Source organism: Canis lupus, chromosome 13 (assembly GCF_011100685.1).
Source record: "Canis lupus familiaris isolate Mischka breed German Shepherd chromosome 13, alternate assembly UU_Cfam_GSD_1.0, whole genome shotgun sequence".
Classification (NCBI taxonomy): Eukaryota; Metazoa; Chordata; class Mammalia; order Carnivora; family Canidae; genus Canis; species Canis lupus.
This window is the reverse complement of record NC_049234.1, coordinates 13,248,018-13,267,246: the sequence shown is the minus strand read 5'-3', so window position 1 is coordinate 13,267,246 and position 19,229 is coordinate 13,248,018. Positions and strand designations below refer to the sequence as shown.

The 19,229-nt window shown below is 38.9% G+C and overlaps 1 protein-coding gene across 2 annotated transcripts in view; it reads left to right on the top strand.

The window, feature by feature from the left end:
* The window catches only part of CSMD3 (CUB and Sushi multiple domains 3), a 1,311,859-nt gene that overhangs the window by 680,774 nt on the left and 611,856 nt on the right, over positions 1–19,229 (top strand). For both annotated transcript variants that reach the window (XM_038555367.1, XM_038555366.1), the window contains one exon: positions 3,006–3,109. In XM_038555367.1, coding sequence (XP_038411295.1) covers positions 3,006–3,109 — 104 coding nt within the window. The remainder of the gene's footprint in view (positions 1–3,005; positions 3,110–19,229) is intronic.

Genomic DNA, 19,229 nt, shown 5'->3' with positions numbered 1-19,229 from the left:
ATCAAAACCACAATGAGATACCACCTCACACCGGTGAGAATGGGGAAAATTAACAAGGCAGGAAACAACAAATGTTGAAGAGGATGTGGAGAAAGGGGAACCCTCTTGCACTGTTGGTGGGAATGTGAATTGGCGCAGCCACTCTGGAAAACTGTGTGGAGGTTCCTCAAAGAGTTAAAAATAGACCTGCCCTACGACCCAGCAATTGCACTGCTGAGGATTTACCCCAAAGATACAGATGCAGTGAAACGCTGGGACACCAGCGATGCTGGTGCACCCCGATGTTTATAGCAGCGATGTCCACAATAGCCAAACTGTGGAAGGAGCCTCGGTGTCCATCGAAAGATGAATGGATAAAGAAGATGTGGTTTAGGGGATCCCTGGGTGGCTCAGCGGTTCAGCGCCTGCCTTTGGCCCGGGGCATGATCCTGGAGTCCTGGGATCAAGTCCCGCGTCCGGCTCCTGGCATGGAGCCTGCTTCTTCCGCCTGTGTCTCTGCTTCTCTCTCTCTCTATGTCTATCATGAACAAATAAATAAAATCTTAAAAAAAAAAAAAAAGAAGATGTGGTCTATGTATACAATAGAATATTCCTCAGCCATTAGAAACGACAAATACCCACCATTTGCTTCAACGAGGATGGAACTGGAGGGTATTATGGTGAGTGAAGTAAGTCAATCGGAGAAGGACAAATATATGGTCTCATTCATTTGGGGAATATAAAAAATAGTGAAAGGAAATAAAGGGGAAAGGAGAAAAAATGAGTGGGAAATATCAGAAAGGGAGACAGAACATGAAAGACTCCTAACTCTGGGAAACGAACAAGGGGTGGAGGAAAGGGAGGTGGGCGGGGGGTGTGGGTGACTGGGTGAAGGGCACTGAGGGGGGCACTTGATGGGATGAGCACTGGGTGTTATGCTATATGTTGGCAAATTGAATTCCAAATAAATAAATAAATAAATAAATAAATAAATAAATAACAAGCAAAAAAAAAACCCCACAAATGTATATCTTTAGGTTATTTTCTTAAAAGCATTATTTCTGGAAAATAAGCAAATAATTCAATTTCATGATATTGTGCCATAAGGTTTTCCAAAATTATTTTACCAATTTAAATGCTCACAATTTGTGTACATTAGATTTCATTTTTTCTATCAATCTAGAGAGTGTGAAAAGTGATTTTTTTTTGTATTTTCTTCATTAACAATTAAGCTGTATATATTTTTATATGCATTAATTTATGCTTCCTTTTCTGTGACATGACTATTTGTATTTTGGCTATTTTTCACCTTATGGCTTATTTATTTATTTGGGGGGAATAGGGGCAAAGGTAGAGAGAGAGAGAGAATCCCAAGCAGGTCCCACGCTCAGTGTGGAGCCTGGTGTAGGGCCCAATCTCACATGTTGTTTATAATAGCAAAAAAAAAAAAAAAAAAAAGAAAGAAAGAAAGAAAAAGAAAAAAGAAAAACAAGCTAAATTTCTATTAACATGCAGTTATCAATTTAGAGTATCTGTATGTAACTCAGTATAGAACAGGGAAATGCATTTTTTTTAACTGCAGCCATGTAAACTGTACAACTTAGTGTTTTCATATATTTTACATTTAAATTTGACCAAAACAATTGTTTTCGTTAATGTTAATATAAAAGCATTAAAAAATCAAGAGATGGGAATAATAAAAAAAATTATTTTAAGGATTTTATTTATTTATTAATTAGAGACACACAGAGAGAGGCAGAGACATAGGCAGAGAGAGAACCTGGCTCCTCAAGGGGAGCTGGATGGGGCAGGATCCCAGGACTCCTGTTCCACACCCTGAGCTGAAGGCAGACACTCAACTGCTGAGCCATCCAAGTGTCCCCCCAAAATTGTTATAAAGCCTAGAAAATCCAGAATAATAAATCTTTCATTTTTTAGAATTTCTTTTTATGATACCAAGGTAACAGTTATGAAAATTATCAGAGAGATAATTTTTTAATTTATTCTTTACTAAAATTGGCAACCTCAGGCATTCATTTTTTTTCATTTGGGGATGAATAATATTTTATTATTAATTATTTTTTTGCTCAAAGCATGATTATATAGAGGACAGTATTTATGTAATTTCTTCCTGCACTGATTCTTAATTACATTATTATTATTTAATATCATACTAGGTTCCTTATTTAAGAATTACAATTTTAGGGATGCCTGGGTGGCTCAGTGGTTGAGCATCTGCCTTTGTCTCAGGGTGTAATCCTGGTCTGGGCATCAAGTCCCTCATCAGGGTCCCCGTGAGGAGTCTGCTTCTCCTGCTGCCTATGTGTCTGCTTCCCTCTCTGTTTCTCTCACGATTAAATCAATAAAAAATCTTTTTTTTTAATGCAATTTTATTAAATATGAATTTTTGCATAGACAATATAAACAATGTATGAATGCATGATTATATTTTAGTAAGAAATAATGCTAAATTACTTATAGTGGTATAATTTGCTCCCAGTTTTGCTAGCTTGTTATAATCTATTTGAGAGATTCTGTTACCAAAGGATACAGAAAAATAAATCTGATACCTTTAAATCTGGCGATCTAGATTCAAATTTAGCTCTAACGTTTTTTAAGCTTTACTATTTAATGGAAATAGCACACTCTGTGTTTTTCCATGTTAGCTTTATAAAAATATATGCAAATGTATGGAAAACCACTCTCCACCTACATGTACTTTTTATAAAGCCTTCTCAAAGTAGATTTGCATTAATCATGCTTCAAATAAGAATGTTCTATAAACAGAAGCCACGCCATTTCATTGAAAAATTATTACAGAAGTTACATTACTGCAAATAAAAATCATACAAAAATTATAAAGTTTGAACTTTAGGGATAGTCTGACATAATCCATTGCCATGGTATTAAATTTACATAGATAGATGCAATAAGTCTGATATGCATTTTAAATATTTTCCTGCCTAAGTTTTAATTTTATTAAATATTGCAATATATTTGAGATGTTTGTTTCTGTTTATGCCTAGGTTATACAGATAAATTTTGAAGAATTTGATCTGGAGATTGGCTATGATACTTTGACAATCGGTGATGGGGGTGAAGTTGGAGACCCCAGGACAGTGCTCCAAGTGTAAGTGCTCAACATCTCATTTTTGACTTTGCCTATCAGGTCTTTATTAAATCTTACCCTTTCTTTCTTTTTTTTTTTTTTTTTTAATTTGTCCCTCCCACTACTCCCAACAGAAGAAGCATAGTAACTTGGTGATTATGTACAACCTACATGTAATATTCTTATTAGTTCCTCTTCAGTGAGGTTTAAGGTACTTGATCCAAACAGAATTTTTTTAGAATCTATTGTAGACAGAAGCTTGTCAGAAATGGAGACTCTTAGTAAAATTGCAAGTGGTTGATTAGAGTTTATTTTAAAAAATGCCCTTGCCCTTCAAGTTTAAAAATAAAATGAAAAAATAAGTATAAGATAGATTCCAGGGGACTCATACTAGTATTGAAGACTGGTGGGTACTGTTCATTTATTGGCCATAAAATCATACCTAGCCATCGAGATCTGAAGTTTAGAGTTTTTCAGTGGTTTAATACTGGAAGTAGTTAGCAATAAACCGCTCTCAGTGTTGAAGTAGATGAAATAGATCAGGAAGAGTGTGGGCTAAAACAATCATGTATTGAAAAAAGGAAATGTTAGGAATTTATTTATTACCCAGTCCTTGGGCTAATCATTCCAATAATCTACCTCTGAAAGTGGCATGAAAAAATGCTTGGGGGAGACTATATTGTGTTCTCTACTGTGAATCTCAAAAACTTAGAGTACACTTTATCTCAGATTTCTTTTTATAACTATTGATTTTCAATTCAGCTTTTATGAATACAATGGATTTCCCTAAACCATCAAATCAAAGTTCACTCTGAGTATTTCATCTCCAGTGGGAATAAAAATTAAAGCTTCTTTCTGTGAGCATTACCTTTTAGAATGTTCAATCAATAGATCTAAATCGGTCCCCTAGTGAGAATGTGGGAGGGCTAGAAGAGAGAAAGAAAAAAAAACAAAAACAACATTATGTCTAAATAACCCTAACACCGTGAGGGTAGCATGTATGCATGCACATATACATACACACATTATCCAGATCCAGACCTTATTGTAATGACATATATCTATTTTTTTACAACTCAAAGTAAGAAGAAATAGAGCAATAACCTTATAGTTTTTAGATACTGAGAGGAAAATAAAGCAACTCTTTTTTTTTTTAAGTATGGCCATACATCTAAAAAGAGAAGAAAGAAGAAAGAAAGAAAGAAAGAAAGAAAGAAAGAAAGAAAGAAAGAAAGAAAAAAAGAAAGAAAGAAAGAAAAAGAGTTCTTCCTTAATCAAGAAAACCTATTTAAATCCAGAACCCTGTTCTAGGCATTGAGGGTGGCTATGCCTTTGTTTCCTGACCCCATCCCCCATAATAGCTGAAGCATCTACATGCCACTCCCACTTTTACACACACCACCTGCTGTCTCTTGCCACACTCCTTCATTTTCTGCATACCTACCATTCTCATTTGACCTCAATTGACTTAAAAAAATCATTAGTGGTTTTGCTGTTCATTTCAAAACTTAATTGTCAAGTGCATGTGATGTGCTTATTTCTTTTTATATTGGAAGACAGGTATGTTTTGTTTTGTTTTTTTTTTGGTATGGTTTTTTTAAAAATAAATTTGAAAACCATATATTGAATGAATGAAATAAAAGAGTGGATATAGTAAAAAGCATGGGATATTTAAGTGAAAAAAAAAAGTCATACAGTTGGTTTTTTGAAGAATCCCAAAATTAGCTGGACAACAAAAGACCAGGTAGAGAACAAATGTGTGGATGGTAAGTGCCTTTATAACCCAAGTGAGTAGTCAAATGGAAATAAGTGTATGTCACAGACTAACATGAGTTTCCTTCCATTGATGGTAGGAAGAAGAAAAAAAAGTTACATTTTTTTCATCTTCTCACATTCCTCTTGTCATACTGTCCCTTTTCTTTGTGTAGTAGTTTTATTTTATTGTAATATTTCCCTCACTGAGAAGTTATATTAATCTTGAAAAATTTATGTGATTCCCATTTTTCTTTTATATTCTTCTGTCTGGAATCAGGAAGTGTTTCTCAAACTTGCTTTTCTCCCTCAGAAACAAATTACACTTCTCCGAAAATATAACTCTTTTCCTTGAGTAAGGATGACTATAACAGAACTTAGGCAGCACCTACTCCTGGAGGTGTTCAAATAAAAGCTGGCTAACTAGCTAACAGATTTTACAAGTTCTGGAATTAGATCAGAAGTTCCTTTGAACTCTAAGATTCTGTAATAATAGAACTTGCTGGATTTGTATCCACCAGAGAAGCTGATATAAATTTGAGAGAATCTGAATCATATTTCTCAAGGATGTTAACTTTCCAACTTTAGGACCACCCATCTGGGCATTTGGAGGGCCTGGAGTAAGAATGCAAATAAATGCAAACTCACATATCAAATGCCTAAATATTAAAAGTTATAAATCCAGCTATATATCATTAAATATAGTATGTTCCATCCTCTGACCTTGACAAATACACCTTCATGGGGACCAGAAAAGACAAGTTTGAATTTAGAATTCTAGGAATTGTGTGATTTTCTTTGTTGGAACATGAAAGCATGGGCAAATGTGGTCTTAGCCCCAGCCTACATCTACTACCCACTCCTACCAACTTCAGCTCTATCCTTCACCATGTGTATGGACTTCCCAGCTTAAACATTTGAACTGGTCACACCCCTCTGCAAGCACTGCCCACTGTCCCAAGGGGTGCACATATAGGTCCTAATGATATAGGAGAGCTTGGTTTTTGTCTTATGAAGTGAAAAATGGATCTCACGGACAACAGAGAATGAGTAAAGTAATAGAAGTTTATTAAGGAGAGATACAGAGAAAGCTATCAGAAGTGAGAGGGGTGCCGACACGGTTGCCACTGAGGGCTTTGAGTGGCAGTCTTTTACTGAGAACCTAGCCAGAGAGCCCAGGCCTTGAGATTCTTGTCCAGTCTTTATTTAAGTAGGGACTATTGATAACACCTTAATGATTTCTTTCTTTTTTTTTTTTTTTAAATGATTTATTTCTTTGTGGTGTGGTGAGTTTCTGTGATTATTTAGTAACCATCAAAGGGAGATACTCTCTAACATTTTGGAGCTAGAGAGCCAGGTTTATTATTTTTCTCTCTTTTTATTGTCTTATTTCTGTTTTCTTGGGATGAACAGGAACCTGACTCTGGGCCTTTCAGTGTCCTTGGGGTTTATGAGAGTCCACAGATTTCTGGGAGCTTAACTCTGGTCTTTTCCCTTATCTTTCCCTGCCTAGCCCCATCTGCCCCTAACTCATTCCTACATCACTATGTTCTGGCCCCGGAAATATGTATCTGGAAAAGAGACCCACTTGGCTCCAGGTAGCAGGGAAATCCAGAGTATTAGGTACTAGTGAGTTGTAGAACAGTACTTCTCAAATAAATTGTAATATAGAAGATTTGTTTTTCTTTCCAATCCATCTTGAGCTGATACTTTTGTATAGTGAAAGAAAAATAAGTTCCTAGAAAAATGAAATAAAACCACATTTAAGTGCAATCCCATTATTTTTCTATCATGAAATTCACCACACAAAATTAGTCTTTCAAATTACTCTAGAAATTTCAAGACTAATTTGAAAGACTTACTCCCAATTTCCATAGTAATAACACTATGGGCTAGAAACTAGTCTTGGATCTAGAAGAAGTGGGCAAGGGATGCCAGCAACAGGCAGACCTAACACATCCCTGGGTGAGAGTTAAGGAAAGGTCAGAGGAAGACACTCCATGGGGAAGGAATTAGGAAAGGGGTCCTTTGGCTCAGGTTTAAAAGCAAATTTACGTATGTGGCATGATAAATTGTCAAGAATTTATTTTAAAACCCCAGTTGAAAAGAATTTATTTTAAACTATACTCTTCTAACAGGTAAAACTAGTGTCCATTTAGACATCCTATTTAGCAATGTTCATTCATCAATGAACTCTTTTTTAATTTTTAAGTTTGATTCATATGCTAGTAAGTAACTTTTGGCACCAAAATTATTTTTGTAAAAAATTTTATTTTAAAAGTTTTAATAGCAGGATGCCTGGGTGGCTCAGCGGTTGAGCATCTGCCTTTGGCTAAGGGCGTGATCCTGGAGTCCCAAGATCGAGTCCCACATCGGGCTCCCTGCATGGAGCCTGCTTCTCCCTCTGCCTGTGTCTCTGCCTCTCTCTCTCTCTCTCTCTCTCTATATATATATATATACACATATATATATATGTGTATATATGTATATATATGTGTGTGTGTGTGTGTCTCATGAATAAATAAAAGATTTAATAGCTAAAAGTGTAAAAAAAAGTGATAAAAACCCATGAAAATGGATGCATCTAACAGAAAACTACATAATATCATAATATTTGAAATTCTTTTACAAGAGGATGAATTCAAGCTATATTAATTTTATTGATTACTATAATAAAATTATATTATATTAATTGATTTAATAAACAAACAATTATTTAATAAACACAGGACACATCCCTTTGGTAAATATTTAACCAGATATAAAATATTCCAAGCTGTTCTGTTTAGGTCATTGGATTAAATTAAGCATTGGAAATATGTGGCATTTTTGTTTTTCATTTCCTTTTAATATTTAAGTTCTAAAAAATAAAGTCAATTGTCATACTCTATTCTATAAAAAATATATGTAGTCCATAAAGTCACAACATATTCAATAGTTAAAATAATGCTCCAAAAAAGGAACTAATTATGAAATATTTATAAAAACAAGTCTTGTAATGTCTTTCTCTGAAGTACAAAGCATATAGTATTTGCAATACAGTAACTTAAAAATAATTAAGGTATGTGGCGTCTCTTCACCCTGAGACCTTGGCTTCAAAGAAATACTTACAATGAACTTATCATCAATAAAATTATTAAATAATAGAGAATGCCTTATAATTGGACAGCATATGCAATACTGAGTTCTCCATATATTATTATCAAATGAAAATTCCTAAAATAATGCAATTTAAGTTGCAATCCTAAATCCACAATTCAGAGATTTGTTGCTTCTGCCATTTGCTGTCTCATAATCTGTTGCCCATTTGTACACTTGTCTCTCTCATTCATTTTCTCTTCAAGGGAGTTGCTTGGAGGGCATTTTCCCCCTTTTTGAAACAGCATTTTTTAATTTTTGGCAGCTTCATGGTGATATAGTGACAAGGGTCAATGAGAGCAGAGTGTGAATATAGCCAGCTGATAAAAATTCAGGTAATGGATTTGAACAATCATGCTATTATCTTTTAAAGGCTATTAAAATAACTTTAACTTTCTCCAGACTGTTTTCCATGTGCTTTTTTCACACTTATGTGTAAATTCACCTGATAGTGAAAATGGATGTAATAAATATGAGAGAACTAACAGTGAATTGAATTTGAATTCACCTCCAACCCTCAATTCATCTGCACAGAGAAGGAGAGGATGTTGATTGTATGTCCACCCTTCTCATGTAGATAGAACTACATGTGATGGTTGAGTATTTGATCAAGCATGTGATTCTTTTCATTTTTCTTACCTTCTTTCTCACATGTTTTGCTGTTTCCTTATTGGATTCATGGTGATACTATAAAGATTAGTGAAATAAAAAACTGCAAAATAAAATATGAGGGAAAAAAGTCTTCTATTCCTAAGATAGCTCTGGAAATTTATGAATATGCACTGTATTGATTGGATGATATTGTATTTGAACAAATATCTTAAGGGGAAAATATTGTTTTGGGTATCTAAACATGGGTAATTCTCTTACTTTGAAATTCTAATTTCTTCTAAAAAATCAATGTACAATGTAAAATTTCCTTCTCAGATATATGTGGGTATAGACTAGCAATACTTTTCCCTGGGAATTCTCTCTCTCTCTCTCTCTCTCTCTCTCTCTCATATTATATTCCCATAATACCTAACACAGAGCCTAAATTGCATGAATATATACCTGAATTTTTATCAACTGGCTATGTTCACACTCTGCTCTCTTTGACCCTTGTCACTATATCACCATGAAGCTGCCAGGAATTAAAAAATGCTGTTTCAAAAAGGGGGAAAATGCCCTCCAAGCAACTCCCTTGAAGAGAAAATGAATGAGAGAGACAAGTGTACAAATGGGCAACAGATTATGAGACAGCAAATGGCAGAAGCAACAAATCTCTGAATTGTGGATTTAGGATTGCAACTTAAATTGCATTATTTTAGGAATTTTCATTTGATAATAATATACGGAGAACTCATGGAGATATATATATGGAGATATATATATATATATATATATATATAATTTATTCATTCATTCATTCATTCATGAGAGACACAGAGAGAAAGTGAGGCAGAGACACAGGCAGAGGGAGAAGCAGGCTCCATGCAGGGAGCCTGACGTGGGACTCGATCCCGAGTTTCCAGGATCACGCCCTGGGCTGAAGGTGATGCTAAACTGCTGAGCCACCCAGGCTGCCCTATATATACATATATATTTTTTAATGTTAAATACACACATCTTTTTTTGTTAATGTAGTTTTTAAATAAATATTTTATTTAATAATATTTTAATAAATGATATTTATATTAGCTTTCTAGAATAGATCTGTTTTGTTACGCTTATAGATTATTGTTACTGCTCTCAGTTCATTGGTCCATATGTTTTGACAAACTACTTTGTCCAAATTGTTTTTATTTATTTATTTTTTTAAGCAACTCAGTGATTCACTTTGTTAAAATCTAGGCTTCACGCTTCTTGGTATCAGACCACTACACTTGATATTTGCCTTGAGCAAACTTTCACATCCGGGAATTGTACCTTCCCAAATTTGCTTTTATACTTCCCTCTCTTAATAATGAAAAAATCTAAATACAAATAAACAACATGCACTAATGAAAGAAGGGAATATACTACATATAGCAATAAGGTTATAAAACTTTTTAAGAGATTGATGACCACAGTATAAAGAAAAAGTGCTTAGAAAATTGACCAGTGAGAAAAATCATCTGTCCCTTACCTTAAAGTTATTAAAAACAAGGAAAAGAATCTCTTCTTTTTGTTTTTTACTCTTTGTACCTCTCCTTGCCCTCCTCCACTACACACACTTACTCACTCACTCACATGTGTTCACCATCATTTTAAGTGCCTTAAGAGCAGAGATTCTTAAACTTATCTTGGGTTTCCCATAATACCTAACACAGAGCCTAAATTGCATGAATTATAGTAAGAGAGACAAAGTTACTCTGCACCAAGACACTTACTGAGACATGTGAGCAGATATCTTTGCAAACATTAGTAAGGACATACTGTAACTTGTAGAGAGCTGTGCAGACTATCTGGATGCCTTGGTTCACTCGGGCTGCTGTCACAAAAAATACCATAGACTGAGTGGTTTATCAACAACAGAAGTTTATTTCTCACTGTTCTGAAAGTTGGAAGTCCAAGATCACAGTCCCAGGAGAATCTGTGTCTGCTTTGGATTCACTTTCTGATTCATAGATGGCCATCTTTTTACTGTGTCTGCACAAGCCAAAAAGAGGCAGCGATCTCTCTGGGGCCTCTTTTATAAGGGCAAAATTTCATTGATGAAGGTTCAGCTCTTATGAGGTAAGTAATTTCCCATCAAAGTCCCCACTTCAAAATACCCTCACTTTGGGGATTAGGTTTCAACACATAAAATGGGAGGGTGTGGGGCACATTCATTATCTGGCACTGGGAATTTCAACAACACTCACTGCTATCACCTCCAGGAAAAACAATCAAACTGACAGCAGCAATTATTTCATCCTGTGGACATTTAATGCGTATTCATGAAAATTACTTGCGGTTGGGAAGTAGCAAATAGATGCCCTTGGAACTTTAGAACTTTTTAGGCTACAATATGAAAATAATCTCTGTGACATTTCGATTTCTAGCAACAAATTATTAAATATAGAGATATCTTACTTTTATGGTTCTTCATCATTTCTTCATTGTGATACATCCTTCTATTGTAAAAACACTGATGATTTTACTAAAGAAAAAGTCAATATACTACTGTTTGCTTTGGTTTGTTCTTTGTGTATTTATTTTTGCATGGGTTGAATTGTCTAAAACAAAAAGTTTTTTAGTTAATGTTTTTCTTTTTCCTTTTAATCAGAGATATTCGTACTATGGTAGACATTTCAAAAGTGGTTGTAATAGAGAAACGAACAAAATATAGAAAAGGCATCTAAATAAGCTAGGTTTCCTCCCACTAATAGTAAATATAATCAGCACTGCATCTTGCTAGAGTGCTAAATATATAAATGAAGGGACGCTGGGTAGCTTAACAGTTGAGCATCTGTCTTCAGCTCAGGACATGATCCCGGGATCATGGATTGAATCCCACATCGGGTTCCCTGGAGGAAGCTTGCTTCTCCCTCTGCCTATGTCTCTGCACCCCCTCCCCTCTCTCTCTCATGAATAAATAAAATCTTTAAAATATATATATATTATATATATATTATATATATATATATATATTATATATATATATATAAATGAAGTATGGTACACATAGCTGAACAGAAAGATGTATGTGCTGAGGTCTTGATCTTCAGACTCTCTTTCCAAAAAACAAACATTGACACAGAAATCTATTTGTGTATGTAATAAGAACTATGATAGACATGCTCATACAGACAGAGGAGGGGCAAGATGGCAGAGGAGTAGGGTCCCCAAGTCACTTGTCCCCACCAAATTACAAGATAACCTTCAAATCATCCTGAAAATCTACGAATTCGGCCTGAGGTTTAAAAAGAGAACAGCTGGAACGCTACAGTGAGAAGAGTTCGCGCTTCTACCAAGGTAGGAAGACGGGGGGAAAACAATAAAGAAACAAAAGGCCTCCAAGGGGGAGGGGCCCCGCGAGCAGCCGGGCTGAGGCCGGGGCGAGTGTCCCCAGGACAGGAGAGCCCCGTCCCGGAGGAGCAGGAGCTGCACCGACCTTCCCGGGCGGAAAGGGGCTCCCAGGGAGGTGGAGCAGGACCCAGGAGGGCGGGGATGCCCTCGGGCTCCCGGGGACACTAACAGACACCTGTGCCCCGGGAGAGTGCGCCGAGCTCCCTAAGGGCTGCAGCGCTCACGGCGGGACCCGGCGGGACCCGGAGCAGCTCGGAGGGGCTCGGGCAGAGGAAGAGGCTCCGTGCGGAGGGGGCTGCGTGGCTCCGGGAGCAGCTCGGGGGTGCTCGGGCGGCAGCTCCGCGGAGGGGGTTGCGCGCCCGGGAGCGCGAATCATGGTTAATATTCACACAACTGACTTACATATTAGTAGCCCCAAACACTTTCTTTTAGTAGTGTAGAGAAAAACCAAGACTACAACTCAGTAATCAGTGGTGTGAGGTATGTAGGCTCCCTAGTATTTTGCTTGTCTATGATCGTTTTGAAGTGTGGACATGGACAAAAGTCACAATGTATATGACCTCTACCAGAGACCTCTGAATCATTAAATGCTAATTCAACAGTTTTAATAGAATATTCAAACCTGTAGATCTTGAAAATCATTAAATCAACTGGGTTTAATAATTCATTCACATGACTTTGGTTTCCTGACAGCAAGTAAAAAATAAAAGCTGACACGGGACAAAGAACTCTGTGAAATCTTCATGGGTCTTATTCCCCTGCTTCCATCTTCATATTGTATCACAAGAATAACGCAGATCCAATGCGTCTACCTGACATGCGAAATCACTAGAAGGAATAAATGAGGGGGAGGGGCAAGATGGTGGAAGAGTAGGGTCCCCAAGTCACCTGTCCCCACCAAACGACCTAGATAACCTTCAAATCATCCTGAACATCTACGAATTCGGCCTGAGATTTAAAGAGAGACCAGCTGGAACGCTACAGTGAGAAGAGTTCGCGCTTCTATCAAGGTAGGAAGACGGGGAAAAAGAAATAAAGAAACAAAAGGCATCCGAGGGGGAGGGGCCCCGCGAGGAGCCGGGCTGAGGCCGGGGCGAGTGTCCCCAGGACAGGAGAGCCCCGTCCCGGAGGAGCAGGAGCTGCACCGACCTTCCCGGGGGAAAGGGGCTCGCGGGGAGGTGGAGCAGGACCCAGGAGGGCGGGGATGCCCTCGGGCTCCCGGGGACACTGACGGACACCTGCGCCCCGGGACAGTGCGCCGAGCTCCCTAAGGGCTGCAGCGCGGGCGGCGGGACCGGAGCAGCTCGGGGGGCTCGGGGGCGGCTCCGCGGAGGGGGCTGCGGGGCGGGAGCAGCTCGGGGGGCTCGGGGGCGGCTCCGCGGAGGGGGCTTCGGGGCGGGAGCAGCTTGTGGGGCTCGGGCAGAGGAAGAGGCTCCGTGCGGAGGGGGCTGCGCGGTTCCAGGAGCAGCTCGGAGGGGCTCGGGCAGCGGCTCCGCGCAGGGGGTTGCCTGGCCAGGGAGCGCGAATCCACCAGCGCAGGCTCCGGAGCACAGGGCGCCGGGACACAGCCCAGGATCCGGCCTCCCCCCGGGACAGGCAGAGGCCGGGAGGGCCCAGGACAGCGAGGACGCTCCTGCCCGACCTGAGCAGATCAGCGGCCCCGCACGGAGCCTCCACTGCGGTTGTTCCTCCCGGGGCCTCACGGGGTAAACATCCCCCACTGAGCCCTGCACCAGGCAGGGGGCAGAGCAGCCCCCCCAAGTGCTAACACCTGAAAATCAGCACAGCAGGCCCCTCCCCCAGAAGACCAGCTAGAAGGACAAGTTCCAGGGGAAGTCAAGGGACTTAAAGTATACAGAATCAGAAGATACTCCCCCGGGTTTGTGTTTTTTTTTTTGTTTTTGTTTTTGTTTTTGTTTTGATTTCTGATTGCTTCCCACACCCCCCTTTTTTTCCCTTTCTTTCTTTTTCTTTCTCTTTTTCTTCTCTTTTTTCCTTTTTTTAATGCTTTTTTCTTTTTTCTCTTTCTCTTTTCTTTCCTTCTTTCTCTCCTCTCTTTTTCTCCTTTTCCCAATACAACTTGCTTTTGACCACTCTGCACTGAGCAAAATGACTAGAACGAAAACCTCACCTCAAAGGAAAGAATCTGAAACAGTCCTCCCTCCCACAGAGTTTCAAAATCTGGATTACAATTCAATGTCAGAAAGCCAATTCAGAAGCACTATTATACAGCTACTGGTGGCTCTAGAAAAAAAGCATAAAGGACTCAAGAGACTTCATGACTGCAGAATTTAGAGCTAATCAGGCAGAAATTAAAGATCAATTGAATGAGATGCAATCCAAACTAGAAGTCCTAACGATGAGGGTTAACGAGGTGGAAGAACGAGTGAGTGACATAGAAGACAAGTTGATGGCAAAGAGGGAAACTGAGGAAAAAAGAGACAGACCATTAAAAGACCATGAAGCTAGATTAAGGGAAATAAACGACAGCCTGAGGAAGAAAAACCTACGTTTAATTGGTGTTCCTGAGGGCGCTGAAAGGGACAGAGGGCCAGAATATGTATTTGAACAAATCCTAGCTGAAAACTTTCCTAATATGGGAAGGGAAACAGGCATTCAGATCCAGGAAATAGAGAGATCCCCCCCTAAAATCAATAAAAACCGCCCAACACCTCGACATTTAATAGTGAAGCTTGCAAATTCCAAAGATAAAGAGAAGATCCTTAAAGCAGCAAAGGACAAGAAATCCCTGACTTTTATGGGGAGGAGTATTAGGGTAACAGCAGACCTCTCCACAGAGACCTGGCAGGCCAGAAAGGGCTGGCAGGATGTATTCAGGGTCCTAAATGAGAAGAACATGCAACCAAGAATCCTTTATCCAGCAAGGCTCTCATTCAAAATGGAAGGGGAGATAAAGAGCTTCCAAGACAGGCAGCAACTGAAAGAATATGTGACCTCCAAACCAGCTCTGCAAGAAATTTTAAGGGGGACTCTTAAAATTCCCCTTTAAGAAGTTCAATGGAACAATCCACAGAAACAAGGACTGAATAGATATCATGGTGACACTAAACTCATATCTCTCAATAGTAACTCTGAACGTGAACGGGCTTAATGACCCCATCAAAAGGCGCAGGGTTTCAGACTGGATAAAAAAGCAGGACCCATCTATTTGCTGTCTACAAGAGACTCATTTTAGACAGAAGGACACCTACAGCCTGAAAATAAAAGGTTGGAGAACCATTTACCATTCGAATGGTCCTCAAAAGAAAGCAGGGGTAGCCATCCTTATATCAGATAAACTAAAATTTACCCCGAAGACTGTAGTGAGAGATGAAGAGGGACACTATCTCATACTTAAAGGATCTATCCAACAAGAGGACTTAACAATCCTTAATATATATGCCCCGAATGTGGGAACTGCCAAATATTTAAACCAATTAATAACCAAAGTGAAGAAATACTTAGATAATAATACACTTATACTTGGTGACTTCAATCTAGCTCTTTTTACCCTCGATAGGTCTTCTAAGCACAACATCTCCAAAGAAACGAGAGCTTTAAATAATACACTGGACCAGATGGATTTCACAGATATCTACAGAACTTTACATCCAAACTCAACTGAATACACATTCTTCTCAAGTGCACATGGAACTTTCTCCAGAATAGACCACATACTGGGTCACAATCGGGTCTGAACCGACACCAAAAGATTGGGATCGTCCCCTGCATATTCTCAGACCATAATGCCTTGAAATTAGAACTAAATCACAACAAGAAGTTTGGAAGGACCTCAAACACGTGGAGGTTAAGGACCATCCTGCTAAAAGATGAAAGGGCCAACCAGGAAATTAAGGAAGAATTAAAATGATTCATGGAAACTAATGAGAATAAAGATACAACCGTTCAAAATCTTTGGGATGCAACAAAAGCGGTCCTGAGGGGGAAATACATCGCAATACAAGCATCCATTCAAAAACTGGAAAGAACTCAAATACAAAAGCTAAACTTACACAGAAAGGAGCTAGAGAAAAAAACATCAGATAGATCCTACACCCAGCAGAAGAGAAGAGTTAATTAAAATTCAAGCAGAACTCAATGAAATCGAGACCAGAAGAACTGTGGAACAGATCAACAGAACCAGGAGTTGGTTCTTTGAAAGAATTAATAAGATAGATAAGCCATTAGCCACCCTTATTAAAAAGAAGAGAGAGAAGACTCAAATTAATAAAATCATGAATGAGAAAGGAGAGATCACTACCAACACCAAGGAAATACAAACGATTTTAAAAACGTATTATGAACAGCTATACGCCAATAAATTAGGCAATCTAGAAGAAATGGACGCATTCCTGGAAAGCCACAAACTACCAAAACTGGAACAGGAAGAAATAGAAAACCTGAACAGGCCAATAACCAGGGAGGAAATTGAAGCAGTCATCAAAAACCTCCCAAGACACAAGAATCCAGGGCCAGATGGCTTCCCAGGGGATTTTTATCAAACGTTTAAAGAAGAAACCATACCTATTCTACTAAAGTTGTTTGGAAAGATAGAAAGGGATGGAGTACTTCCAAACTCGTTCTATGAGGCCAGCATCACCTTAATTCCAAAACCAGACAAAGACCCCACCAAAAAGGAGAATTACAGACCAATATCCCTGATGAACATGGATGCAAAAATTCTCAACAAGATTCTAGCCAATAGGATCCAACAATACATTAAGAAAATTATTCACCATGACCAAGTAGGATTTATCCCCGGGACACAAGGCTGGTTCAACACTCGTAAAACAATCAATGTGATTCATCATATCAGCAAGAGAAAAACAAAAAACCATATGATCCTCTCATTAGATGCAGAGAAAGCATTTGACAAAATACAGCATCCATTCCTGATCAAAACTCTTCAGAGCATAGGGATAGAGGGAACATTCCTCGACATCTTAAAAGCCATCTACAAAAAGCCCACAGCAAGTATCATTCTCAATGGGGAAGCACTGCGAGCCTTTCCCCTAAGATCAGGAACAACACAGGGATGTCCACTCTCACCACTGCTGTTCAACATAGTACTGGAAGTCCTAGCCTTAGCAATCAGACAACAAAAAGACATTAAAGGCATTCAAATTGGCAAAGAAGAAGTCAAACTCTCCCTCTTCGCCGATGACATGATACTCTACATAGAAAACCCAAAAGACTCCACCCCAGGATTGCTAGAACTCATACAGCAATTCGGTAGCGTGGCAGGATACAAAATCAATGCCCAGAAATCAGTGGCATTTCTATACACTAACAATGAGACTGAAGAAAGAGAAATTAAGGAGTCAATCCCATTTACAATTGCACCCAAAAGCATAAGATACCTAGGAATAAACCTAACCAAAGAGGTAAAGGATCTATACCCTAAAAACTACAGAACACTTCTGAAAGAAATTGAGGAAGACACAAAGAGATGGAAAAATATTCCATGCTCATGGATTGGCAGAATTAATATTGTGAAAATGTCAATGTTACCCAGGGCAATATACACGTTTAATGCAATCCCTATCAAAATACCATGGACTTTCTTCAGAGAGTTAGAACAAATTATTTTAAGATTTGTGTGGGATCAGAAAAGACCCCGAATAGCCAGGGGAATTTTAAAAAAGGAAACCATATCTGGGGGCATCACAATGCCATATTTCAGGTTGTACTACAAAGCTGTGGTCATCAAGACAGTGTGGTACTGGCACAAAAACAGACACAGAGATCAGTGGAACAGAACAGAGAACCCAGAAGTGGACCCTGAACTTTATGGTCAAGTAATATTCGATAAAGGAGGAAAGACTATCCATTGGAAGAAAGACAGTCTCTTCAATAAATGGTGCTGGGAAAATTGGACATCCACATGCAGAAGAATGAAACTAGACCACTCTCTTGCACCATACACAAAGATAAACTCAAAATGGATGAAAGATCTAAATGTGAGACAAGATTCCATCAAAATCCTAGAGGAGAACACAGGCAACACCCTTTTTGAACTCGGCCACAATAACTTCTTGCAAGATACATCCACTGAAGGCAAAAGAAACAAAAGCAAAAATGAACTATTGGGACTTCATCAAGATAAGAAGCTTTTGCACAGCAAAGGATACAGTCAACAAAACTAAAAGACAACCTACAGAATGGGAGAAGATATTTGCAAATGACGTATCAGATAAAGGGCTAGTTTCCAAGATCTATAAAGAACTTCTTAAACTCAACACCAAGAAACAAACAATCCAATCATGAAATGGGCAAAAGACATGAACAGAAATCTCACAAAGGAAGACATAGACATGGCCAACATGCACATGAGAAAATGCTCTGCATCACTTGCCATCAGGGAAATACAAATCAAAACCACAATGAGATACCACCTCACACCAGTGAGAATGGGGCAAATTAACAAAGCAGGAAACCACAAATGTTGGAGAGGATGTGGAGAAAGGGGAACCCTCCTGCACTGTTGGTGGGAATGTGAACTGGTGCAGTCACTCTGGAAAACTGTGTGGAGCTTCCTCAAAGAGTTAAAAATAGAACTGCCCTAGGAACCAGCAATTGCACTGTTGGGGATTTACCCCAAAGATTCAGATGCAATGAAACGCCGGGACACCTGCACCCTGATGTTTCTAGCAGCAATGGCCACAATAGCCAAAGCTGTGGAAGGAGCATCGGTGTCCAATCGAAAGATGAATGGATAAAGAAGATGTGGTTTATGTATACAATGGAATATTACTCAGCCTTTAGAGATGACAAATACCCACCATTTGCTTCAACATGGATGGAACTGGAGGGTATTATGCTGAGTGAAGTAAGTCAAGTCGGAGAAGGACAAACATTATATGTTCTCATTCATTTGGGGAATATAAATAACAGTGAAAGGGAATATAAGGGAAGGGAGAAGAAAAAGACTGCTAACTCTGGGAAACGAACTAGGAGTGGTGGAAGGGGAGGAGGGTGGGGGTGGGGGTGAATGGGTGACGGGCACTCAGGGGGGCACTTGATGGGATGAGCACTGGGTGTTATTCTGTATGTTGGTAAATTGAACACCAATAAAAAATTAATTTGTTTTTAAAAAAAGGAATAAATGAGAACATGTGTATTAAGATATACAAAATTGGGACACCTGGGTGGCTCAGGGGTTGAGCATCTGCCATTGGCTCAGGGTGTGATCCCGGAGTCCATGGACCAAGTCCCACATTAGGCTCCCTGCATGGGGGCTGCATCTCCCTCTAGGTATGTCTCTACCTCTCTCTCTCTG